Consider the following 27,543-nt stretch of genomic DNA (forward strand, 5'->3'; position numbering starts at 1 on the left):
GCCTGGTAGCCGGAGGGTGGGGGGCAGCGCATGCAAGGGTGACTCCATCATTGTGATTAGGAAGATGTTTCAGCTGTTGTCTGTGATGAGATCATTTAGGATGGCATCTTTGTTTACAGACCTCGCATCTACACTTAACACAAGACTTCTCTTCAGAAGCTGATCAAAAATGTATTGTTAATCCAATGAAAAGGGTATCATCTTATTTTCTTTTATGTTTTGTTTTATTTCTATTTATTACCTTTTAAAAATAGGCTAACATGGCTACCACACCACTCTATTTGTTGTTGTTGTTTATTTAGGCATGATAAGATACTACCTTTTCCATGAATGGGTCAATGCGGTTTACATCTTAAAATTTAACTTATAAGAAAAGAACACCATTAAAATCAAGCAACAGAATAAAACCAAGTCTTGTAGTGAAAGGCTATACAGAAAAGTCTTTCAGAAGGGATTTGAATTTAGGAAAGGGTTCAAGGGGTAGAGGAGGTGGAGGTCATTCCAGAGTTTTGGGGCAACTTAGTAGGGTAGAGTGGAAGATGATGGTCTTTGTCCAGGGCAACTTGATCATGGGGGGGGGGGGCAATTTTGATTTGACAATGTAGGCTACTTTGGATCTTTTTAAAGGAAGGACGAACTGAGCTCTAAGCATAGGAACAGTTGGCAGCATCTGATGAAAATGGTGGATGATTGCGCAGTTTCTAGTGTGGGCCACAGAAATTATTTATTCTTCTCTGGGGTTCACAAGGTGTATATTAGGATTGATTGTGCACTAATTATTTGGATGCAGCTCGCATCTCAGTATAGCTCAAGATGAGTAATTTGTAAGTGAGTCTATGGAGTGTTGCCTTAACCCAACATCACAAGGAATGACAAATTTGAACTAGGCTTCCCTTGCCAACACAGTTTGCTAATCACTAGGCTACTTTTCTACCTCATAATTAGTGGGAATAGGTTTCCTTGAATAAGCCCTCGGAAATTAGAAACTCAGTCTATTCTGCTGGATGAGTGAAATTATAGGAACTTGGGGTAGAAAGAGAGAACAAATTTCTACTGAGACTCATAGGCGTAGTGCAGAAAGGAGGAATGTAAGCAGGTCAAAGTCCCATTATTAAGATGAACTTGGGAACATTCACAGCTTAATTCTAGGATAATTGGCATAAAATTATTTTGCTCAAGATTTTGCCATCTTGCAAGGTACTTATGACCTGGATTGGCCACTTTTTATTTGACTTGATGAGCCTTCCCAGTAAGGCAACTCTTATTTCTCTTTTCCAAGTCTTTTATAAAGCAACTAACCATCTAATGGCATGCATAAAGTCTAACACTAGCTGCACATTATAACAAGGTTTGTGTATCCATATCTACTCTAGCTGAGACCATATTTTGTTAGTCCTTTATTTTCTAACATCTGTTTGTCTATGTTCTGCATCCACTTGCACCTTATACTTTATTGTGTAATGTGTTGAGATTGTGCCAGCACACTCTGCCATAATGTGTACTATTGTTTGAATAACATTTTTTGCTGAAATAGACAATGTCCATATTGTTCTTGCTGTACACTGCCTTAGATGAAATTTCTTCAAAAATAGATCCATAAATAGATCCATAATAAATAAAATAAGTGGGGAGCTAGGGCTAATTATAATAAAGGATACCTTTAAAAACAGTAGGTGTGTGTGGGGGGGTATTTTGTAAAATGGGGCGGACAAGGAAGAAAAGATTGAATAGTTAGAAACATAGAAACATGACAGCATTTAAAGGCCAAATGACCCCATCCAATCTGCCCATCCGCAGCATCTACTATCTCCTCTTCTCCCTAAGAGATCCCATGTGCCTGTCCCACGCTTTCTTGAATTCAGACAGTCTTTGTCTCCATTACCTCTACCGGGAGACTATTCTATACATCTACTACCCTTTTTGTAAAACTAAAAAAGTATTTCCTTAGATTACTCCTGAGCCTATCGCCTCTAAATCTCATTCTATGCCCTCTCACTCTGGAAAGAGACTTGCCTCATGCGTATTTATGCCAAGCAGGTATTTAAAGCGGAATAAATAATAAACTATGAATGTCAATATCTGCTCTCTCCTGTCTTTCTTCCAAAGTATACATATTGAGATCTTTGAGGCTGTCCCTATATGCCTTTATGATGTAGACCATGACCCAATAAATGGATACCCCACCCCCATTCTCTATTGGTATAATGCTCATACTTCAGGAAGGATCCTTTCCCGGTCTTCTCAATTTCCCTCAGACCCAAATGCTTGCCCACCCCTGTTACAGTCCTAATAATCTCTCAACCAGCCAAGAAATATTTAAGTTCACACAGTGGTAAAAGTTCAAAACAAGGGACTCTGAGCTGCAGTTTTGTAAAGATTCAAGAACTGGGCAGTCTGTCTCGAACCTTAAAGTGGTTGCAGATGGACCCTCACCATATTTTTAAAAAATCCCTTTTCCTATGTCCTCCCGCTATCTGATCTAAGCATGCTTAAATTTGGGTATGGTGTTGGCCTTCATTTTTACTTGTAAATTGTTAGCCATATTTGGGCCTCCTGTCAAGCTTTGTAATACATTGAGAGGCTTAATAACCTAGTGAGGTTGTTTCAGTGTCTGACTATGCTTAGGATTGTAATGATGGCTATATAAAATATCTGTGTGTTCTCACTATCCTGAAATTCTGGTAATGGTACATATGTGTTTAATCACCCATTGCTTTGGGTCACTTCTGTTTGTAAACCAGGGGTGCCCAAAAGGTCGATCATGATCAACCAGTAGATCACAAAGGCAATGCGAGTCGATCATGGAGCCCATCCTGGTCTCCACGATAGACTTGCATTGCCTTTGTGTTCTCCCCGTTCCCTGACACTATAACAGTCCAGACTGCAGAAGCATCGGGCACACCAGCCTTCTCCCTCCCACTGACGTCAATTCTGACGTCGGAGAGGAAGTTCCGAGCCAGCCAATCACTGCATGGCTGGCCCGGAACTTCCTCTCCGACGTTAAAATTGACATCGGGAGAAAGGCTGCTGGCCTGTTACAGCGGGGAGCAGGGAGAATTTGGCGGCAACAGCGGCTTGGGGAGGTTGTTTAGCATGCTGAGTTCAAGTTGCTGAGTGATATTTTTTGTGTTTGGGGCTGTTGTAGAGGGAGGTATTTGTTGGGTTGAAAGGGAAGTTTTCGGAGTGATGAGTCAGTTGCTGGGGCTTCATTTTATCAGGTGGGGCATTTTGATGGAGGTAGGGCAGTGGTGGGGAATAATTTCAGAGTAGGGGCAGTTTGTAGGGTTGGGAGATTAGAGAATAGGGAGAAACAACAGAAAGGAGAACTTGCCTAACTGCTATGTAAAGTATGCATGCAAGTGTCTGTGCTATAGGACCTGGAACTGCTTCTCCCTTTGAAATGCACTGAACCTTTTTTTGGGGAAGGGGAGGGCTTATTTCATTGGAACCCTACATCTGCTTTGACCCATTTTCAAAATCAATGTATCTTTTTATCATTTTTCCCACATGCCAAGTTTCATCCTATTCTGTTAAATTTTCAGTTATTTTGCCCTCTGTCAGACAGAGGGCAAAGAGAGAGGCTTTCTCAACCCCTTTTGTACAATTCTTTCCAACTTCTATTGGTTTGGAAAGAATAAAAAGGAGGGGAAAAAAGTTTATTGTAAATGACTGTGGTGGAAGCTCCAATTTAGCCTCGGCTTGGGGAGAAAGACAGGGAGACAGAAAGAAAGAGACAGAAAGAAAGAAAGGGGCAGGCAGAGAGGAAGAAAAAGTTGGACAGAAGAAGAAGAAAGCGCAACCAGACTCATGAAATCACCAGACAACAAAGGTAGGAAAAATGATTTTATTTTCAATTTAGTGATCAAAATATGTCCGTTTTGAGAATTTATATCTGAGGTCTATATTTTGCAATAGCGGTTTTTAGCGCAGGGAGCCTATGAGCATCGAAAGCAGCGCAGGGCATTCAGCGCAGCTCCCTGCACTAAAAAATGCTATCGCAGATTAGTAAAAAGGGAGGGGATATATTTGTCTATTTTTGTATAGTTGTTACTGAGGTGACATTGCATAAAGTCATCTGCCTTGACCTCTTTGAACCCCCCCCCCCCCTCCCGAATATAAATGATAATAAACATTTTCTATGCGCTTTGTGTTTTAAATTTTATTGTTGGTAGATCATTTTGACTTGGTCATTTTAAAAGTAGCTTGCAAGACCAAAAAGTGTGGGCACCCCTGCTGTAAACTCTGATATCATGGTTTAAGATGTATTACTATAGTGGTCTCAAACTCAAACCCTTTGCAGGGCCAAATTTTGGATTTATAGGTACTTGAAGGGCCGCAGAAAAAATAGTTAATGTCTTATTAAAGAAATGACGATTTTGCATGAGGTAAAATTCTCTTTATAGTTTATAAATCTTTCCTTTTGTCTAAGTCTTAATAATAATATTGTAACTTGTAGCTAAAGAGACATATGATCAAGAAACTGTTTTATTTTACTTTTGTGATTATGATAAACATACCGAGGGCCTCAAAATAGTACCTGGCGGGCTGCATGTGGCCCCCAGGCTGCGAATTTGAGATCACTGTATTAGTACTTCTTTATAGTCAACTTATGTATACTGATTGCACCTTAGTCCTTTAGTATCCTCTGTTTTTACATTGGTTCATCTGTATGTAATTCAGGATCTCATTCAACGCAGCAAGCTAGCTGCAAAGTTACTGCTGAAACTAGGAGCCCTACTGAGCCCCATAGTGTATGAGGGCTGATTGAATTTTTTTATTCAGAATCAGATGACTCCACAGAATCTGAACATTTTTCTTTTTCATAGTAGCATCCTTCACATTCAATACATTTTTTTTTTTTTGTAGCATTTCAAAAACAATTCAAAGACGTGCACTAGACTGTTTTGTGACATCACTTTTAGCACTGCAGCTGTGGTTAATTGTTTCACCGAAATGCTGCAGCATGGCTAATTGTTTCACCACCGTATGCTTGCCATAACATTTCAAGTGTTTCACTACCGCTCTTTCCAAGTTTAACACAAAATTCAATCACACACCTGAGGCATACTCTTATAGACACGTCTTCCTCATCTGCCATAACGAAACGTACAATGTTGTTCCTCTTGCTGTGACCCACGGCAGTCCAACTGCAGGTTCAGAAACACAAATGTACGAGCTTCACAAGAAGCAGCACAGTTTTTGTCACATTTACTTCTTGGAAGGAAAAACAAAGGCAGTCTCATTACTTTTCAGTCAGCCCTCATAAATATTAAAATACAATTTCTACAGAATATAGGGCTCCAAAACCCCATATGTAGCTCTGGCACAGCAGCATGTCATAGTAAACCCTGTACTGCTTATTTCTTTCTAAATGGGAGTTCTTTTGCAATTTACATTTTTCAGGAAATGCTGCATTGCTGAAAGACCCCTGTCATGCAAGAGCTTTGTACTAAAGTGTACTTTGCTGGTATTTTCAGATGCGACACGGACAAGAGGTCATAGCCTGAAACTGAGTGGTAGCAGGTTCAGGACAAATGTCAGGAGGTTCTGTTTCGCACAGAGAGTGGTGGACGCTTGGAATGCTCTCCCGGAGGAGGTTGTGACGGAGAATACTGGTTTCAAGCGCAAGTTGGATGCACACCTTCTTGCAAATCATATCGAGGGATACGGGAAACCCTGGTCTCCATAAGGGAGCGCCTAACTGGGCCTCCGCGTGTGTGGGTCGCCGGACTAGATGGCCCTAGGTCTGATCCGGTGAAGGCATTTCTTATGTTCTTACTAGTGTTTAAGCCTGTTACATTAACGGGTGCTAGAATATATGCCTGTCTGTCTTTCTTTATTTATGTCTCTCTCCCTGCTCCTGTCTCTCTCCCTCCTGCTATTTTTCTCTCTCTCTCCCTGACACCCTTTGTCTGTCTGTCTTTCTGGTCCCCTGTCTGTCTTTATTTCTGTCTGTCTCTCTCCCTGGCCTCCTTTGTCTGTCTGTATTTCTTTCTGTCTCTCCCCCCCCCCCCCACTTTCCTTTGCAGAAGCAGCAGCGGTATTTCCCTTCCCCTCCAGGTCCCTGTGAAGTAGTAGCAGCATTTTCCCCCACTCCCCATTCCCTTCTCTCCCCCCCCCCCCCACTTTCCTTTGCAGAAGCAGCAGTGATATTTACCTTCCTCTCCAGATCCCTGTGAAGTAGTAGCAGCATTTCCCCCCCCTCCATTCCCTTCTCTTACCGTGAGCTGTCCTGCTCTGTTCGGCTCCTCCCTTTTCTTAACGCGATCTGGCCTGCTCCATTTGGCCCCTCCTCCTTCCCTTCCCGCGGGCTGGCCTTCTGTGGCTGAAGGTTTTTTTTCAAGTTTCAAAGTACCGGCGGCTCCTCTCACGATCCCCATGGTGGCTGATCTTCCTGTAAAGAGCAGCCTGCGATGGTGGCTGGCTTTAGCGAACCTCGCAGGCCACTCTCCAACTCAGTAGCACGTTCCCTCTGACGCGATCCCGTGCGTCAGAGGGAACGTGCTACCGAGGTTGGAGAGCGACCTGCAAGGTTTGCTAAAGCCGGCCACCATCGCAGGCTACTCTTTACAGGAGGATCAGCAGCAGCGGTAGCGGTGAGTTAGGGTGGGAGGTGTGTTCCCTGCTGAGGACACAGGCAGGGAGAGAGCTTGCCTGGCTTCCATAGTGAGGGCGGGAGGAGGGGAGTGGCCAGAATGTTCCCTGCTGCTGGATTGGCAGCCACGGATCACACACCACAGCGGCAGGGAACACGAAATCCTAAGTGCGCATGTGCGCTTAGTCTTTTATTATATAGGATGTTCATGTGAGAAGTGGCTGTGGTTGGGGGGAAGGGTGGAAATGCCCTTCCTCTTGGGATTTTAGGAGTGTTTCTCCTGGCACAAGGGATTCATGTGAGGCAGTGTGTTTTCTTTATTTGTGCTTTGTCTCTCTCTTTCAGTCTTTGGCTTGAGGAATAAACAATTGGATCGGAATCTTTGGCAGGCAGACAGCTGCATATGATGCTCATTTTCTAGGGCAGGGCAGCCTAACTTCCTCTCAACTAGAGGAACGAGTTTAGGATGTGCCTTCTGTCATTACAGCTAGTGTCCTAATCTAGCATGCCTGTCTGCTCCTGTGTTGTTGCTGTGTGAAATGGGAGCTCATCAGGCTGTCCATGTGAGGCTGGTTTGGAGTGTTGAAGATGAGAGAACAGAGCTACTTGGTGATCATAGCGCATAATTCAGAAAATAAACTGTAGAGAATAACATGGGATGGATATCCGTGGTTATCAGTGGAGCTGGGATGAGGACCGAGCTTGCGGGGACAGAGACGGAGCCTGCGGGGATGGGACAAGGATAGAGGTAGAGCCGGCAGGGACAGGGTGGGGATAAAGTTTGTCCCCATGTCATTCTCTTAAGAATGACCTACACTACACAAATTGGTTTTTCTTGATGCTTCTGGGTTTGGGGTTTTTGATTTGTTTTTATTTTAAACTTTTACTGAAAATAGAATTACAGAGGGTAGTAGAACATATCAGTTTAACAACCCAATAATAATCACCACAAGCTCTACAGTGATATTGTCAAAACGATAATGGCCCAAGGGATTGTCAAATATAGGCGAATCTCTCCCTCTGAAGAATTTTTTGAAGAGTTGCAACTTTGAATTTATTATTAATAAAGTATACTGTCGGATATTAAAATATAGCACAAAGGTGTGAATCTTCTTTAGTGAAGGAGCTCTGGGTCTGAAACACATGGCTCACCAATTTAGAATTTGATATATTACTTCTTCCGATTGGCAGATGGCACTTGTCCTAAAATATTCAGATTTGGACGGAATAGCAGTTTGTGAGCATGTACCAGGTGCATCATTACAAGACCAACAATGACGATTACCATCTGTGGTTAATTAGGCTACTTCTAGCTGGTGCCCAAAAAGGCTTTATGGGCCAAGCATAAAAGGGATTAAGTGAGGGAACAGTACAAGAACATGTAATTGTACCAGTACATCTTCTATTGGTTGGGAGAAAATGTTTTCCTTTTACCTCAAGTTGCCATACTTTCAGGGTGGCAGTTGTCTTGTTTTCAGTCATTCCAACTCCCTTTTCTGGTTTTCATTTGTTTAAGCCTCCCTGTTTTGTGGCTCTCATCCTTGGTTTTTCCTTTTGCCCATGCATCTTTTCAGTATCTCATTCTCTTTATTTCTATCCTTTGCCTCTCCTGTCTCTGAATGGATCACTGATTCCTTAGATGCAGGGAAATTTCCACCAGAGGATGGTAATATAATTATCACTCCAATAATTAAAAATACTAAAGAATCTATTTTATTACCATCCAATTATAGACCAATAACATCAATTCCCTTTGTTAAAATTACTGAAGGTTTGGTTCATATTCAATTGATTAGGTATCTTAAGCAACACTCATTACTCCATAATTCACAATCAGGATTTAGATCTAATTTTAGCACTGAAACAGTAATAGCTGCCTTGTTTGGATTATTTAACAAGTCTATTAAGTAAGGGCAGCAGTGCCCTGATACTCCAGTTTGATCTTAGTGCTTTTGATCTTGTGGATCACACTAATTTACTAATTTGCTTGGATGCTCTGGGCTTCCAAGGAAATGTTTATTCATGATTCAGAGGATTTCTGGAAGCTAGACTTTATCAAGTTAGGTTCAGGACTCAACTTTCTTCTACCCGGAAGAACCCCTGGAAGAACACGGAAGAACTTGGTGTTTTCCTCTCTCACCTACATTATTTAATGTTTACCTTTCATCGCTAGGCTCGTGTTTAAATAACCTGGACATAGGGATGTTTAGTTATGCCGATGACATTATGATAGTCATATCCTTCAAGTCAGCTCTGTCTCAAATCACTGCTAAAATCGAAACCGTAGTGTTTCAGATGAATACATGGATGCAACAATTTAAGCTTAAACTCAATTCAGACAAAACTAAGTTTTTCATGGCATCTTCTAGTAAAGTTTCTTTTTAATCCTCCATTAGTATAAATTCAATTTCTTGTACAATCCATCCAACGATTAAGATACTGGGAGTCATCTTAGATCAACACCTTACTATGAAGTCCCAGATAGATGCAGTGGTACATAAGAACTATTTTACTTTATGGAAGCTATGAACCATTAGAGCTTATTTTGAATTTACTGCCTTTAGATTATTAGTTCAATTGATATTATTGAGTCTTCTTGACTATTGTAATATTATTTATTTGACAATTACCAAGCAAGAACTAGCGAGACTTGTATTAATACAAAACACAGTGGTTAGAATGATTTACGGCTTGAAGAAATACGATCTTCCTTAGCAACAGCAGCAGATGAATCCAGAGACCAATGGGGATAGCACACATCTACCAGCAGGCGGAGATAGAGAAACTGATTGACAGGTGGTCCTATTGGCTGGCACTCCTCCTGTCTCTCCAGTATGCTCTATCTCCCAGCAGGTGATAGTCGCTATTCAACTAGCTCCTCAATTCTGGCTGTGGCTGGATAACTATTTTCTCCTGTTGAGGTTTGCTCTTCAGTGAGACGACAATTCTATTTCTCCTGTTGAGGTTTCCCTCTTCAGTGAGACAGGGGTGTCTGGCTGAACGGTGCCGGCTTTAGGGGTTACACCTGGGCCCCCCCCAGGTCCCTGCCTCACCCTCCCTCTGGTGATAGAGGGTCTGTCTTGGTCTCTCATTTCTTATTTCCCTTAAAAAAAAAAAAAAAAGAGAGACCACAGTAGCTGAATTGCATTTCTACCCTGCTAGTGCTGAGAGACCGGCTTTTACTGGCATCTACATGCACTGGAAGCAAAAATTGTAAGTATTTGCTTACTCCCATGGTTGGAGCTGTGCAGTTGCGGGTTTTGTCCTTTCGTGGTGTTGCACGACGGCTTTGTGATTTATTGATGCCACACTGAATTTGGTGCAGTGGTGGCAATGTTTTCTTTCATGTAATTTATGGCGGATTGTGTGTATTTTCTTCAGGGAAGGGCTCCGGGTATGTACTTCGAGTTACTTTAAGGAGCTGTTCCCTTCCTGTGCGCGGGAATGCACGTTTGGTTTCCTGCTCTGAAGCGCACGTAGTGGCTCGCGCCGTTGTGTTTCCTGCACACACCGGCGGTGTTGAATATTGTGGCGGTTGACTCCGGGAGTGTTTTTGCGGCACGGTTCTATGGAGCAGGCACATTTCTCCGTGCTCATATGCACGCGCTGGTTCTCAGGCACTGCCGGGTTCGCCACTGTGTTGCTGGAGTCCTCATCGGACCTGCTTGCGTCAGTGTGTGTTGCGGCTGGGTTTACATGATTCAGCCGGTAAGTTATTTTTACAGCATGCTAGGGCTGGTGTCTTATTGCGAGCATGGGGCTTGTGCTCGTGCTCCTGCGCTGGTGGGAGCGCCACAGCGTTCAGTGAGTTCCCTTGGCAGCTGACTTTGCTTCCCGTCTGCCGCGGCCTCTGTGACTTCGAGGTTGGTTGCATGGGCGGTTTCCAGCAGCTCCTGCATTGCTGAGCCGTTTGAGCTCAGGTTTGTTGTTCTCCCGAGTTGTTTACTTGCCTTGCTAGTGTTTTGTCAGTTGGGGGCCTCTGCAAGGGCTTATGAGAGAGGAGCTGCTCCTTGCTTGACCGCCCAATTTCTGTTTCCCTCCATGCTGGGTCAGTAGGGGGCAAATCGCTGTGCAACTTCGGTAGGTCGCAGGAGGGTACCCGGTGTTTCATTCGGGTATGTCCTCATCTCTCTCGAGATCTCCAATGGGTGAGACCATGTCATTTTGGATGTTTTCTTATGTTTGGTGCCTTTGTACATCGCTGAGTGTGTCTGTTAGCGCTTTAGTGGTTATTAATGCTCTATGGAGCAGTTCTATGGGGCATTATGGCTTTGCACATTTTCCTGTGGGCAAAACTGTCTTTTATCCCAGGACAAGCAGGCAGGTATTCTCACTAGTGGGTGATGTCATCCGACAGAGCCCCGATACGGACGTCTCACAAGCATACTTGCTTGCAGAAACTCAGAAGTTTCGAGATGCCCGCACCGCGCATGCGCCAGTGCCTTCCCGCCCGATAGTCCGGGCGTGTCTCCTCAGTTCTTTTCTTTCCGCGGAGCTGAGAAGTTCTACTTAAATTCTGTGCTAATTGAAATCCCATTTTTTGCCTTCTATTGCCGTGGTTTTGAGTTCTTTTACTCTTTATCGTGTGTTTTATTTTCTTCGGTTTCTTATTTAAAAAATAAAAAAAAATTCTTCCGGCGATTCGACCGGGTCAGCCGCGTGGCTCAGGCCCCGCTCCTTCGATCTTGCGGCGGAGCTTTTTCGGCCTATGTCCCGGCCAATTACCGGTTTTAAAAAGTGTAGCAAGTGCCAGCGCGCGATTTCGCTGACGGACCCGCATTGACGCTGCCTGCAGTGTCTTGGTCCAGAACATTTCCCGAAATCGTGCCGGCCTTGTTCCACTCTCACAGCACGTGCGTTCAAGCGTCGCTGTTTTTTGTGGGAGTCGATGTTCAAGATGGAAGCTGCTCAAGATCCCTCAACTTCGACCAGCGCTTCGCCTGCACCGGTGAAGTCTTCCGCCGCTTCTACTGCACCGGGTCTGCTGAAGCCGGCTTCTTTTGTCCCGGCTTCAACTCCGCCTTCTGCTCCGGTGCCTTCCTCCGTCTCCTCGGATCAGGTACCTCCTCCTCCCATTCCACCAGTGGTTCTCAAAGTGCTGTAGGCTTCCAAGCAAAAGCACTCGACCACGAAAGAGCGCGAAGACCATTCAGGCGGTCCCACTTTAGGTGCAGCTCCCTCCTTGTCGGCTTCGTTGCGGTCCCTTTTGGAGGCTCAATTTGTTGAGCTCATGACCACCATGAGACCCAAGTTGATCGTCACGATCCAAGGTGACCAGCCGGTTCCGCCTCCTTGGGGCGGACCACCCCCTCCTCCTCCTCCTTGCCGTTCGCTCTCGCTACTCGGCGAGGAGGAGCGGCGATTGGCGGCCGGTCCCTCGAGGTGGGCCTCTTTTAGTGACATGCCCCCTTTAGAGCCCGTTACGTCTCCGGACGAAGAGGTATGGAATCCATCTTTGGGTAATCGAAGTCCTGGGTATCGCAAAACACAGGAAGAGTTCTTCCGCACTCCTTATCAGGCCTGGACTCCGTCTCGGGAGGCGTCGAATCTCCCGCCTCGACGCTCTACTGCCTCGAGTTCCATATACTCGTTGGAGGCTTCTGGGGACCATTCTAAACATCGCCGCTCTAGATCCCCTTCCAGGCACCGGGAGGGGCATCGGTCCAGGCATTCTTCGAGGCACTCCTCTCGACACTCTACAGTCTCACCGCAGAAGAAGCTGCCTCGTTTGGGGTATTCCTCGTCGGATGTGTCTCCTCCTCCGGGACCGGAGTTCGAGGATCCCTGTGGCTCATATTCGCCCTGTTGATCGCAGGTCTCTGTGGATCCCGAGGCCTCGACTTCGTCCAGTCCGTCTCGTATGCCTGTACTGGCGGACCAGTTATCCTTTTCGTCTTTCCTCCGGCAGATGGCGGATGACCTGGACATTACCTTGGACTCCGGTTCTCGGTACTCCAAGGAATACCTCGACACTATGCATTTGCCTCATCCTCCTGCTGAATCTCTTTGTCTGCCTCTACACAAACTCCTCGACCAAACGTTCATGAGGTGTTTTGAAACGCCGTACTCTATTCCTTCTGTTCCTGGCAAGTTGGATGCCCGGTACCGCACGGTTCATCACAAGGGATTCGAGGGCTCTCAACTCTCTCATCAATCCCTACTGGTCGAATCCTCCCTCAAGAGGTCTCATCCGTCCCAGGTGTATGCCTCGGTGCCTCCGGGCCGCGAGGGCAGGACAATGGATAAGTTTGGGAGGCGCATATATCAGAACTCGATGATGGCTTCCAGAGTTCTCAATTATACTTTTCATTTTGCAACTTATTTGGAGTTCTTCCTGCCTGTGCTTCGGAAGTTTACACCCTACATCGAGTCTCAGGCTCGATTCGAATTTGAGGAAGTGGTTGCCTCGCTGTCCCAGCTTCACCTACAGTTGATGCAATCCTCCTACGATGCCTTCGAGCTTCCGCCTGTTCTGTGGCTATGCGTCGATTGGCATGGCTTCGGACCATTGACATGGACCCGAACCTCCAGGACAGACTTGCCAATGTTCCTTGTGCAGGGGCGGATTTATTTGACGAATCCATCGAGACCGTGACGAAGAAACTGTCTGACCATGAGAAATCCTTTCAGTCCATTCTTCGACCCAAGCCTAAGCCGACACAGTCTCGACCTTCTCGGCCGCCTTTGATCTATCAACGGCGCTATACACCGAGGCAGGCTCCAGCTGCGAGACAACCAGCAAAGAGACAGCCTCCACAGAAGGCTCAACAACAGCCTCAGCCTTCTACTGTCCCCAAGGCTCCTCAGCCTTTTTGACTCTCTCTTAGGGAGCATAACCAACCTCGTTCTGCCATCCCCTGTTTTCCCCATTGGGGGTCGCCTACATCATTTTTATCATCGATGGGAGGCTATCACCATCGACCTCTGGGTCCTTACCATCATCAAGGAAGGGTACTCTCTTCAGTTCCATCGGGTCCTCCCGGACCACCCTCCAAGAGAGTATCCTTCCAACTTGACCCAGACCGCCCTTCTTCTTCAGGAAGCTCAGGCTTTGCTCCGGCTTCGGGCCGTCGAGCCGGTCCCTATGGACCAACTCAACTGGGGGTTTTACTCCCGATACTTCCTTGTTCTGAAGAAGACGGGCGATCTGCGTCCAATTTTGGACCTCAGGATCCTCAACAAGTTCCTGGTCAAGGAGAGATTTCGCATGCTGACCCTTGCTTCTCTCTACCCCTTCCTCGAGCAAAACAACTGGTTATGCTCCCTGGATCTCAAGGAGGCCTACACTCACATTCCCATTCATCCGGCCTCTCGCAGATTCCTCAGATTTCGGGTGGGACATCTACATCTGCAGTATCGAGTGCTTCCATTCGGCCTGTCCTCGTCTCCCAGAGTCTTCACGAAGTGTCTGGTGGTAGTGGCTGCGGCACTCCGGAACCAGGGTCTTCAAGTATTTCCCTACCTCGACGACTGGCTCATCAAGGCCACATCGGCTCCAGGGGTCATCTCGGCGACCCTAACCACTATTTGGTTCCTGCAGAGTTGATCTTGAAGCCCAAACTTTCCCAAATCTCATCTACAGCCTACCCAGTCTCTCCCCTTCATCGGGGCGGTTCTGGATATCATTCAACTCAGAGCATTCCTTCCCCCTCAGCGCATGGAGGCTCTTCTTCGTCTCTGCCAGTCTGTATCTTCTCGCCCGTCCATCTCAGCGAGACACATGATGGTGCTCCTGGGCCACATGGCCTCTACAGTTCATGTGACGCCTTTTGCAAGACTGCACCTCAGGATTCCTCAGTGGACCCTGGCTTCTCAATGGACACAGGTGTCAGATCCTTTGACTCGGCACATCATGGTCACTCATGCTCTTCAGCAGTCTCTACTTTGGTGGATGACCTCTTCAAATCTATCCAGAGGTTTGCTGTTTCACACTCCTCCCCACCAGAAGGTTCTCACAACTGATTCATCGACCTATGCATGGGGAGCTCATCTGGATGGCCTTCGCACTCAGGGATTCTGGACTAGTGTGGACCGCCTCCATCAAATCAATCTTCTGGAGCTCAGAGCCATCTTCAATGCTCTTCAAGCTTTTCAACATCTGCTTCACGACATGGTGGTCCTCATTCGCACAGACAACCAGGTCGCCATGTATTATGTCAACAAGCAGGGGGGCACGGGTTCGGCCTCCCTCTGTCAGGAAGCTCTCAGAGTATGGGATTGGGCGATTCGCCACAACGCCTTCCTCAGGGCTGTCTACATTCAGGGGAAGGACAATGTCTTGGCGGACAACTTAAGTCGTCTCCTCCAGCCTCACGAATGGACCCTCCATTCCAGGCCACTTCAGCAGATCTTTTCTCAGTGGGGGACGCCTCAGATAGACCTCTTTGCGGCTCCCCACAACTTCAAGCTGCCTCAATTTTGCTCCAGGATCTACACTCCTCTTCGTCTCGAGGCGGATGCCTTTCTGCTGGATTGGGGGAATCGCTTTCTGTATGCGTTTCCTCCATTTCCACTCATTCAAAAGACTCTGGTCAAATTGAAATCCGACCATGCCACCATGATTCTGATAGCTCCTCGGTGGCCCAGACAACCTTGGTACTCCCTTCTACTTCAACTCAGCAGCAGGGAGCCCTTTCTTCTTCCAGTGTTTCCTTCGCTGCTTACTCAGCACCAGGGATCTCTACTCCATCCCAACCTGCAGTCTCTCCACCTGACAGCTTGGTTCCTCTCAACGTAACTCCTCACCAGTTTTCCCAGGCGGTGAGGGATGTTTTGGAGGCTTCCCGGAAGCCTGCTACTCGACAATGCTACTCCCAAAAGTGGACTAGATTTTCTTCATGGTGTGTTTCTAATCGTAAGGAGCCTCAGAGAGCCTCCCTGTCTTCTGTATTGGACTATCTTTTACACCTGTCTCAGTCTGGCCTCAAGTCTACATCCATACGAGTCCACCTGAGTGCTATTGCGGCTTTCCATCAGCCTCTTCAAGGGAAACCTCTCTCTGCTCATCCTGTGGTTTCCAGATTTATGAAAGGACTTTTCCACGTCAATCCTCCTCTCAAACTTCCTCCAGTGGTTTGGGATCTCAATGTTGTCCTTTCTCAACTTATGAAACCTCCTTTTGATCCTCTCAACAAGGCTCTGCTGAAGTTTCTCACTTGGAAAGTGGTTTTTCTGATTGCTCTCACTTCTGCTCGCCGGGTCAGTGAGCTTCAGGCCTTAGTGGCGGATCCACCTTTCACAGTATTCCATCATGACAAGTTGGTCCTTCGCACTCATCCGAAATTCCTGCCTAAGGTGGTCACTGAATTTCATCTCAACCAATCCATAGTTCTTCCTGTGTTTTTTCCAAAGCCTCATTCTCATCCTGGAGAATCAGCTCTTCACACTCTGGACTGTAAACGTGCTTTGGCTTTCTACCTGGATTGCACCAAAACACACAGAACTGCTCCTCAACTTTTCGTCTCCTTTGATCCGAATAAGTTGGGACGACCTGTATCGAAGCATACCATCTCTAACTGGATGGCGGCTTGCATCTCTTTCTGCTATGCCCAGACTGGATTACCCCTTCCCTGTAAAGTCACAGCCCATAGGGTCAGAGCAATGGCGGCCTCTGTAGCCTTCCTCAGATCGACACCGATTGAGGAGATTTGTAAGGCTGCCACTTGGTCCTCGGTTCATACATTCACCTCTCATTATTGTCTGGATACTTTCTCCAGACGGGATGGACAGTTTGGCCAAACAGTATTACAAAATTTATTCTCCTAAGTTGCCAACTCTCCCACCATCCCATTGAGGTTAGATTGGAGGTCACCCACTAGTGAGAATACCTGCCTGCTTGTCCTGGGATAAAGCAATGTTACTTACCGTAACAGTTGTTATCCAGGGACAGCAGGCAGCTATTCTCACGTCCCACCCACCTCCCCTGGGTTGGCTTCTCTGCTAGCTACCTGAACTGAGGAGACACGCCCGGACCATCGGGCGGGAAGGCACTGGCGCATGCGCGGTGCGGGCATCTCTAAACTTCTGAGTTTCTGCAAGCAAGTATGCTTGTGAGACGTCCGTATCGGGGCTCTGTCGGATGACATCACCCACTAGTGAGAATAGCTGCCTGCTGTCCCTGGATAACAACTGTTACGGTAAGTAACATTGCTTTTTCTGTTTCTAGCATAGCAGGGATGTCCGACATTTGGCCTTCACTGGGCCCCGTTTTGGAAAAAAAAAAAAAAAACCACAGGGGTACGTTTCATATTCCTCCAAGCCCACAGGATGCCATCTGCTAGGGGGTTGTTGGCTTCGCCCCTGAGGTTCTCTTTCGTTCTGGTGGTCTTTTCTTATAGCTCGCTAGGTGTATCTTATTGCATCTAGTGTGTTTTCTCTTTAAGAGCAGTTGGTTTTTGGAGAAGCTTGCATGCAGTTTTCAGTTGACACAGGCTGCCTAAGCTTCCTCTTTTGTTTCAGCTTTCCTTCGTATTCATTATTTTATTGCAGACCTGGTCTGTTCTCTGGAGGGTTCTTTTCTTCTATTCCGAACTTATAAATCTCCTCCAGCTCGTTTTCTGCCCTCTGTTTCACCTTGAAGGGATTTTTGCTCCCTCTGACGGCTCTTTCTGCTTGCTCACAGTAAGGGACTTATGTTATGGACAGGTCACGGGACTTTGGATGTCATTCTTTTCTCATATTTCATATTCTTTCTTGGTGTCGCTGTGTCTCGAGCGCCCTGAGGTTCCGCTGGTGCGAGATCCCCTTCATGGGTTTCTGGGTCTGGGGACAGTAGTTTCGGTTCTTCCGGACCTAAGGGGTGTTCTTCCTTTTACTTCTTAGTGCCCCAGATGGGGGACTTGGTTACTCTGGCGATGGATTCCCTGCGAGTCACTTTGTTTCTCAGCATTGGCCTTTCCCAAAGGGGAACTGTGAGATTCTTTACATGTTCACAGGTGACCTCCACATCAGCGGTGTCTTAGCATGGTGGTTTTGGAGCAGTGCTGTCAGTTATGCAGACGTAGTTTGGTCTCGCCACGGTTCCACGAACATTTTGGAAGTTGATGGTGGTGGTGCTGGCTTTTTTGTCATAAAGAGGTGCTTTCTTTCTTGGACGCCTGGTTGCTTCGGTCATCTTCTGGCTGGGTCACTTTACCAGACACAAGTGGGGGATTTATTTTCTTCATTCTTTGGATGAGGTTAATCAAGGTTCCGATGATTTCTCTTGTTCTGTGCCATTGAGTGGACTTTCTGGGGATGTTGTTTGTCCTGTGCATGAGGGATGTGTTCTTCCCTGAGACGGGGGCGACGGATTACAGTCTCAGGTTCTTCTTCTTCATCTTCTGTCGCCAGGAGCAAGTGTATGAGATTACGTACAGGTTCTGGTGTATATGGTGGTGTCTCCTCTGGGAACTTCCGCTCGCTTTCACGTGAGCAGGCTGCGGCAGTCACTTTCGTTCCGGTGGTTCCTGGTTTCTCGCAGCTTCGCTGGTTATTTCTAGGGGGCCCCTCGAAACTCGCTTAATATGCTTTGGTGGCTCAGTGAGAGTGTTTGTTTCTGAGGCATGCCTCTGTCTTTGCTGGACAGGCTCTTGGTCACCAAACATCCCTCCCTGTCGGGTTGGGGGGGGGGCTCAGTGCCTTCCATCCTCAACGTGGGGAATCTGGTGTTGACAGGAGACTCAGTGCTCGTTCGTTCTTATAGGCTGAAGCATGGTCTTGCTCCCTTTTCATGAGTTGCATACTCATGAAAAGGAATGGCGTGACAGGTCTTTTAGGACAATGTGTTATGGTGGTATTTCTCTACAGCTAGGGAAGTACGTGATGTTCTCAGTGGGCATGTGAAGTCCTGATTCTACTTCAGGGATGGTATCTCATCTTCCTCTTCTGTCCACGCGTCATTTTCCTGGTCAGGAAATGGGTTTAGATAGCCGTTCTTTCCAGCTGCATTTGAGCAGGGCCTGCCTCTCGTCTGTTGGAGTGTACAGCGACGCGTACGCTTTTTAGAGCTTTTGAGAAAATATATGGTAGTGGTAGTGAGATCTTCTACATCCTTGAATTTGGGAACTGTTCGCTCAGGCGTTCCAAGTCTTTGTGTGAGGTTGTGTTCTCCTACATCTTGTCTCGGAATTAGAGATTCCTAGTTTATTCAGCAGATGCAGGGAGTCGCAGTCTGGTGGGGTAGCAGCTTTGCTTCTTTCTACTTCTGGTTTATCTTTTTCTATGTTTGGCCCTGGCAGAGGTTTGGATGGATTTGCCATATCAAGCTTGCTATGTGGATCTCTTGAGTCTTTCGATGGCCATTATGATGTGATTCCTGGTATCTCCGGATTTCCTCACCTAGGGGCTGTTCGACATGGATATTCGTACTACTTTAGTATGGTGACCTCGCTTTTGAAATGTCATGCATGTCTTGTAAGGGGTATACAAAGCAGATTATTTCTTCTCTTTTCCAGGTGCTACCCCTGTGGCTTGTGCTGCTGTTTGGAAGCTTTACATTTCTGGGGTACTTCGCACTATTGGTACTCTTCCAGGCTTCTATGTTTTCTGTTCTGTTTTTTTGGCTGAGGCGTCAGGCCAGGGGCTTAGTGTTCACTTCCCTTCCGCTTCATGTGGCAATCTTGGCTTGTTACATGAGCTTGCTATCTTGCTATTCGCTTACTTCTCAGCTGCTATTCCTTACAGGAGCGAAGTATATTCCTTCGCCTCTTCAGCAGCCCTGTCCGGAGTGTGGTCTTTAGGTACTTCTTCGCTGTTGCGGAAGGTTCCGCTTCACTCTGGTCTTTTCAGCCTCTAAGGCTGGGACTTTGTGCACGGGGTTTCTTGTGGCCTTGGCTTTAGCTCAGGGGTTTTCTGAGTTGCCGGCCGTGTATGGCGGGGATTCTTATTTCTGAGTTACTGCTTCTGGGGTATCAGTTTGGACAGTGCCACCCTTTCTTTCTGGGGTGGGGTCATCATTTATTTTATGCCACTCTCACTTTTCCTTTCTTCTTCCTGAGAAGGGGATATAGAAAGGCGAGCTTTTCTTCACTGCGTTTCTTAAAGGGGCGTAGCATTCTCCGCAATCTGTTGGTTTCTCATGGTATCCCTCAAGGGTTGCAATTACAAAAAAAAAAAAAAAAAAAGTAAATAAATAACGTAAAATAAAAAGGGGCAGTGGCCCATGCCTCCTTCGCTCATGAGGTCCAGGTGGACATTCTTCCGCTTGCTTGATGGCAGGGATGTGATTGGCGGTTAGGTTTTTTGGATATTCTGCCAGAGCGTTGGCTACTTCTGGGACTCGGTCCAGGAGTTTTGTCCAGTAGCTATTTACTCATTCACAAATGCTTTATCTCGTTCTTATCGGTTGGATGTGGGGGCGCTTGCGGAGCTGCGTTTCGTGCTTCGGTTGTTGTGGTGCCGGTGTTTGCTTCCCACCCATATTGAGGATTGCTTTGCTACATCCCATTGGTCTCTGGATTCATCTGCTGCTGTTGCTAAGGAAGGAAAAATTATGTTCTTACCTGTTAATTTTCTTTCCTTTAGACGCAGCAGATGAATCCAGAGCCCCACCCTTTCTGGATATTGTCTGTTGGTTTTTTCTTTGCAATTTTCGAAGTTTGTTATTCTTGATGGTTGTGTCCTGTCTTATTGCCTTTTGAGATGTGTTATGGGAAAGAAGTTTTTTCCATGCTATGCCTATTGATGGTTACGGATGCTTGGACAGGAGGAGTGCCAGCCAATAGGACCACCTGTCAATCAGTTTCTCTATCTCCGCCTGCTGGTAGATGTGTGCTATCCCCATTGGTCTCTGGATTCATCTGCTGCGTCTAAAGGAAAGAAAATTAACAGGTAAGAACATAATTTTTCCATATCACCCCCTTTTACTGTGAGCTACATTGGCTACCTATGGAGGCTCGGGTGTTGTTTAAGCTGGGGTGTTTCTGTTACAAGGCTCTTTATGGTACAGCTCCTTTTTACTTGGTTAACAGATTTTCCTTGGCTTTTTATAGACATAGTAGAAAAACTCATCCCTTGTTTAACTCTCCTTCTGTTCAGGGCTGCAAAAGTAAGAAATTTCTAAACCACACGTTAGCGTCCCAAGCAGCTCTTCATGATAAAGAATTTTGAACATTCCTGCTTACAGCTTATTCTTATAAACAGTTTAGAACACAACTGAAGACCTATCTTTTAACAAAATATCTACTACTTAACACACGGTTTATAAGTACAATGTAATGTAATGTCTCTTCTTTTGCTGCCATTCCATTTGCTCCTCCTCTTTAGGGTTACCAGATGTACAGGAAAACCCAGATATGTCCTCCTTTTTAGACGACGATCCAGACAGATTTCCAAAACCTGGCAGTTTTTGTCTTGGTTTTGGAAGGCCCCAAGCTTGGGGCCCTGTCTGGAGGGCCTCCGAGCATGTGCAGATGTGATGCAAAGACATTGCGCGCATGCTCAGAGGCCCTCCAGATGTGGCCCAGACTCAGGGAAGATGAGGTTTGTGTGGGGTTAGGGTGGGTGTGCAATAGGACAGGGCCCAGTGTCCTCTTTTCTTGATGGGGAAAAAAATAAAATCTGGTAACTTTACTCCTCTTAGCCTTCCATCTCTGTCTCCTACTGTGAAATCTAGGACATTAAGGTTATCCACATCAGTCACTGTCGGGTAAATACTGTTGGCTACAGCTGGGTAGAAGTGGTTTGTCAGTTTTAGTGTTCCTGGTTTACACCGAGATCAACAAGCTAGGTTGGTTCCCGGTATGTTTTTTTTTAATGGACCTTTGATGGGTGAATGCGGTTTTACTACATGCTCTGAGCTCTTCAGATCAAGACATTAGGACAGTCGCATGTAAAATTTCTCAGAATATCCACTTCCCCATTTCTTGGCTTTATTGGACCTCTCCCCCTCTTTCGTCTTATTCCTAGGTCTCCTTTATTTGCTGCCCAGATGCAGAGCTGTGCAAAAGTTTTGCATCACCTCCGAGTAATACATTTCTCCATCTTTCTTGCTGCATCACAGCAATATTTCTGACGCCTACTGCTCTATATTATATACTAACATGTTCACAATTTTATGGTCTATCACCCTGCACATTTTAAATTGATTTAGGACTTCAGATTTAAGAGTTGTAATGCATAAACTGCAGAATGTCGAAAAATGTCTATTTCGTCTAAACTGGATCAAAACAGTCCAATTGGATCATTCTGTTTTCAACCAATGGTGTTTGTTTTGAGGAACTAATCACAGCGCAGCATTCACACGCATATATGGCGAAGTGTGAAAATCAGTTTTCATAACTGTCTGCTACTCTAGTGACAGCATAATCACAACATGGGAAAAGTTAGAAATCTTTCAAAAGAAGAACATGTGACGGTAGTTGTACTTAATGAAGAAGGCTATTCAAGCCGGCAAATTGCAGACAGGGTGAAGTGCAATCAAAGTACAGTCATAAGCTTGCTCAGTAAGAAAAAAGAGACATGAAATGTGACTGACAGGGCTCGAAGTGGAAGAAAGACCACACAAATCCACTGTGTGAGAGGACAGGGTTGTTCGCCAGATCTCAGTGGCAGATCACAAACTCACATCACCAGAATTGTCAGCCAAGTGGCAGGAAATGTGTTCAGTGAATGTATAGTAGAAAACAACCAGCCCTTTTCAGGGCAACCTCCTCTTGAAGGGGGTAACAGTTAACTATTTCAATACATAGTAAGTTTATTCGTATTTTAATGTAATCCATTTACGAAGCATCAACATTTTTCGACATTCTGCAATTTATGCATTACAAGTCTTAAATCTGAAGTCCTAAATCAATTTAAAATGTGCAGGGTAATAGATCATAAAATTCTGAACATGTCAGTATATAATATGTAGCAATAGGCGTCAGAAATATTGCTCTGATCCAAGAAAGGCAGAACAACGTATTACTCGGAGGTGATGCAAAACATTTGCATGGCTCTGTATATTTGCTCTTATATATACGAGTATACCTATTTGATTTTGGAGTAAAAGGTATGCGCTTGCCTACGACCATGCCTTGATGTTTTAAAAGTTTCAAGTTAATCAATTTTATTCTATCCATTGGGAAGACCCTAGTGTCTTACAATAATTCTAAAATAGAGAGTATGGACAATATTGGTGAGGAAATGGGGAACTTCCTGTTTCTGCCCAGGTGGACAGCGTCAGACAGAAAGCAGGAAGGGAAGCTGCGGGCAATGTTTCTGAATCACTGCCAAGGCTGGCGGATTTTTCAGCAAGCCAGAAGGTGTGGGTGAAATTGGACCAGCATGGAAAGAAGGGGGAAGACATGCTGGCCCAAAGGGGCCCACCAGAGCCCTGGGGCCTAGGGCAGCTGCCCTGTTTGCACCCCCCTAATGCTGGCCGTGCATATGCTGATGCGATGCGATGATGTCGCACACAATGTAAATGAATGTACTTTCATATGGCAATCCTATGCATGCAACTGGCATGGAAGTTACGCAACAAGTTAGCATCTAAGCTTTGGTGTACTATATAGAAAGGGGGGAGGAGTGTTAATGCTATGGGTTAACTCCTGAACTTGATTAACTATGTTATGTAGACTACAGAACCCACAGAGATTTTCTTAGTTCTTTACATTTTTATAATTTGATGTGATTTGGACATATTCTGCCTGGTCTAACATGTTTCTTAATTTTTGTTTTCACAGAGAAAGCTACCGATGGGTCCTTGCAGTCTGAGGACTGGGCGCTGAACATGGAGATCTGTGATATCATAAATGAAACTGAAGAAGGGTAAGGAGGGTGGAGGCTTGTGATCTAGTGAGGCTTGGAGCTGATGATCTGTGCAGGCCTAGGCCGATGTACTACTACTATTTATTATTTCTATAGTGCTACAAGATGCACCCAGAGCTGTACATTAAACACACAAGAGCACACATGAAACACGAAAGAGCATACGATCTTAAATTAATGTAGGCACTTCCTCTGGTGCCAAAATTTGATAGGCGCCAGAGGACTCCTACCACAGCCATGCCCGGCCTCTAAAGACATCTTCAGCTGTTGAGTCAGCAGCAACAGCTGTAAAAACATAGCGCAATGTTAGACCCTGAGAGTACAAATGGTAGTACTTGCGCAGATTGTTTGAAGGGACCATCATAGCACTGTTAGGTCCCATACTCCGCATTCTTAATTGCTATTTAAACATCCCAAGCAATTATTCTATAGTTGTTACTTATCTTAATTGTGTTTAGATTCCTGAAAAAAGGACGGTGTCATATATTCACCAAGCTCAAATCACCCCAAGCAAAAAAATATTTATATCCAGACATGAAACCACTTGTTAACTCAGAAATCACCTAGTGTTCCTCTGGCCTTGCAGCTCATTTGGAACTAGGGTTAGAATTCTGCTGCCACTAGCCATTAAGACTACATAGGAATTTTTATTTACTTAATTTTTTTCTCCTTTTCCCTCATCACCTGTCCTAGACTGATAACTGCAGTGGAGATCTTTCTTCCTGAGGCAGTGATGTAGCTGTACTGAGTTTGTTTTTGTTTTTTATAGGGCCCAAGGCTAGCATGAGTGGGCAGTGTAGATGTAGATACAGCCTTCAGTTGACCTGGGTCACTGCTACTGACTAGTTGGGAGCTGACTCCACAGTAGAGGGAGTAAAGGAGGACCAATTGCATTCTATCAAACTACAGAGTTGAATAAACATACATAAAGTAGTAGTTATTAATAGCCAAAAAAGATGATAACATTTTTTTGGTCTTAGAAACAGATTGCCTGATTCAATTACATACAGAAAAAAGTTTGCAGTAAACATGAAAATGTTGCCAGACTCGACACAGGTCTGTGTTTAGCGATAAACGCCTGCCTCAGGAGTCTCAAGATCTAGCCAGTACTGTGTCTGACTTGCGTATAGGCAAATATTGTCAATGAATCAGCAGATGTTCAGCAAAAGAACCCTTGAAGTGATTGCAGATTTTTCTGTCTTTTTGCTCAACACCAGCTGATTAATTGACTATATTTGCCTATACGCAAGTCAGACACAGTACTGGCTAGATCTTGAGACTCCTGAGGCAGGCGTTTATCGCTAAACACAGACCTGTGTCGAGCCTGGCAACATTTTCATGTTTACGGCAAACTTTTTTTTGAATGTAATTAGATCAGGCAATCACTTCAAGGGCTAACAAACAATCCAGCTGTTCTTCTAAAGTCTTTTATTGAACATCTGCTGATTCATTGACAATATTTGCCTATACGCAAGCCAGACACAGTATTGACTAAATCTTGTGACATCCTATTTTTGGTGGTGGATCTACTGTATACACTGTAGCCCAAAAGTGAAGCATTGTATTGGCACATCTTAAAATATGCAAATGTCTCTCTAGTCTTGGTTCTTGTTACAAGTAACATAAATATCATCACAACGGACAAAAAGATATTAATCTCTTGCCCTCCCATCATAATAACCACTATAGCAACAGTCCTCCAGTTAAGGCAAACAGACAGCAATATCCTTTGGCACTTCTTATGTGAGCACCTGAACCTGGCTTCTATGTGGTGTCTTGATCAGCAAAATAACACTACCTGCCCCCACCCTGTTTTCCACTGGGAACATCCCTTTGGTCCTAAAGAGAGAGAGCAAGGCTGAAAAATAAATTGTACATTTTCATAAATATGACCATCTCTGGGGGAAAAAGTGACTAAAGTAGCAAATCCAAAATATTGAAAAGAAGCTAACTTTTTTGTGTCATGGGTTCATAAGCAATCTGCAAAAGTTGCATGTTTGAACTTCTGTATCAAGTTTCAAGTTTCAAGTTTATTAGGTTGCTTGTTAAATCGCTTAATCAGAATTCTAAGCGATGTACAATAAAATATACATATAAGGAAACAACAACAATACAAACAATTTCAATTATAACGTAAACAAAGGGTAAGAGGGAAAGAAATACATTTTTTTATAGCAAAGAAAGAACTTACAGGGAAAACACATAAGGAGATTAAAAAATGGGTAAAAAAATAATTAACTAGAGTAACACTGTGTAATAAAATTTAATTAATTTGCAAATGCGTCTTTAAACAAAAAAGTTTTTAATTCGCTTTTAAATTTCCCAAACACTTTCTCCTCCCGTAAAAACATGGGAAGCGCATTCCAGACCTGGGGAGCTGTACATGAAAAGATAAATTGTCTTCTTGTATTAATTACTTTTAACGTAGGAATTGATAAAAGGTTCCGTTCACTCGATCTTAAAGTTCTTTTAACAGAATATGGAATAAGTAGTCTGAATAAAAATGCTGGAGTCTTATTTTCTAATGTTTTAAAGATAATAGTACATAATTTGTGTGTAATTCTGTGTATGACTGGCAGCCAATGAGCCTTTTTAAGGAGTGGTGTCACATGATCAAATTTTTTAGATTTTGTTATTAATTTAATGGAAGCATTTTGAATAATTTGTAGACGTTTAATTTCTTGTAACGTAATTCCTGTAAATAATGAATTGCAGTAATCGATTTTAGACATCACCAAAGAGTGAATAAGAATATTAAGTGCTCTAGGACAGAGGAATTTAGAAATGGATCGAATTTTCCGCAATCTATAGAAGGTGGTTTTAACAATACTACTAATATGATCATGATAATTGAGTTTATTATCAAAAATTACTCCTAGAATTTTAGTATTTTTAACTAATTGAAGAGGAATATTTTGAATCATAATAGGAGTAACTAAAGAAAAGTTTTCCTTCCAAGGAAACAGCATGATGTTTGTTTTTTTGATATTGAGAGCCAACCTGTTTTTGTCCAGCCAATGATGAATTTGCTCCAATTTCTCATTAATTGTCAAAATTTCATTTATGTTGTTATTGTTTAGGGGGTAAAGTAATTGAATATCATCGGCATAGGCAAAAACATGAAATCCTATAGATTGACATAATGTCAAAAGAGGTGCCAAGAATATATTGAAAAGTAAAGGAGAAAGTATTGATCCTTGAGGAACCCCATATGATGTTTGTGAAATTGAAGAAGAAGAATCATTAAAGATTACTGTAGATGTGCGATTACTGAAGTACGATGTAAGCCATGCTAGAACATCATCTGTAACCCCAATAGATTGAAGTCTAGCAAGGAGTAATTGGTGATCAATCGTATCAAACGCTGCTGAGAGATCAAGAGATGTTAAAAGCACCGATTGATGATGATCCAAGAAATATTGAATTGAAGTTGTCATACCAATTAGTGAATGTTCTGTACTATGGTGTTGTCTAAAACCGGTTTGATTAGGATGTAACACATTTGTTTGCTCAACAAACTCTGAAATTTGCTTAAAGACGATTTTTTCTGTTAACTTTGCTAAAAATGGAATGTTGGATATTGGTCTAAAATTAGACAAATCATCATGATTAGCATTTTTATCTTTAAGAATAGGTCGAATAACGGATTTTTTCCAATCTAGTGGAACTGTTTGTTGTTTTAAACTTTCTGTTACTAATACATGAATCCAAGGTCCAAAGATGTCAAAGTATTTTTTAAGAAGAAATGGTGGTATTGAATCTGCTTTTGAGCTTTTGATATTCAGAGTTTGAAGAGTAATTTCAATCTCCTTAAGGCTTGGTATTTTAAATTTTGAACATTTTGAAAATAATACATCTTGGTCAGTCTGATCTAATTCAATTTGAATATTAGCGTTATTAAAGGTTTTCCTTATGTTTGAGATTTTTCCATTAAAATAGTCAGAGAGTTCTTGGGCAGTAGGAATTTTATTATTCGATTCAAATTGTTTTTTATTGTTTGGTGTGATATTATTGAGAATAGAATATAAAATAGAAGGGTTTTTAGCTTTAAATATTTTCTCAGAATAATATTTCAGTTTTGTTTGATTAATTTTCGCTTTATAGAATTCTGAATGTTCTTTAAAAGATGTAAGATTAGTTTGAGTTTTATTATTCCTCCATCTTCGTTCAAGGGTTCTCAATTGTCTTTTGAGAAGTAAAAGTTCTGCAGAGAACCA

At 44.2% G+C, this 27,543-nt stretch overlaps 1 protein-coding gene across 5 annotated transcripts in view; it reads left to right on the top strand.

The window, feature by feature from the left end:
- TOM1 (target of myb1 membrane trafficking protein) overlaps positions 1-27,543 on the top strand; it is a 188,556-nt gene that overhangs the window by 59,918 nt on the left and 101,095 nt on the right. For all 5 annotated transcript variants that reach the window (XM_033929580.1, XM_033929577.1, XM_033929578.1 and 2 more), the window contains exon 2: positions 23,242-23,326. In XM_033929580.1, coding sequence (XP_033785471.1) covers positions 23,242-23,326 — 85 coding nt within the window. The remainder of the gene's footprint in view (positions 1-23,241; positions 23,327-27,543) is intronic.

Source organism: Geotrypetes seraphini, chromosome 2, assembly GCF_902459505.1.
Source record: "Geotrypetes seraphini chromosome 2, aGeoSer1.1, whole genome shotgun sequence".
Classification (NCBI taxonomy): Eukaryota; Metazoa; Chordata; class Amphibia; order Gymnophiona; family Dermophiidae; genus Geotrypetes; species Geotrypetes seraphini.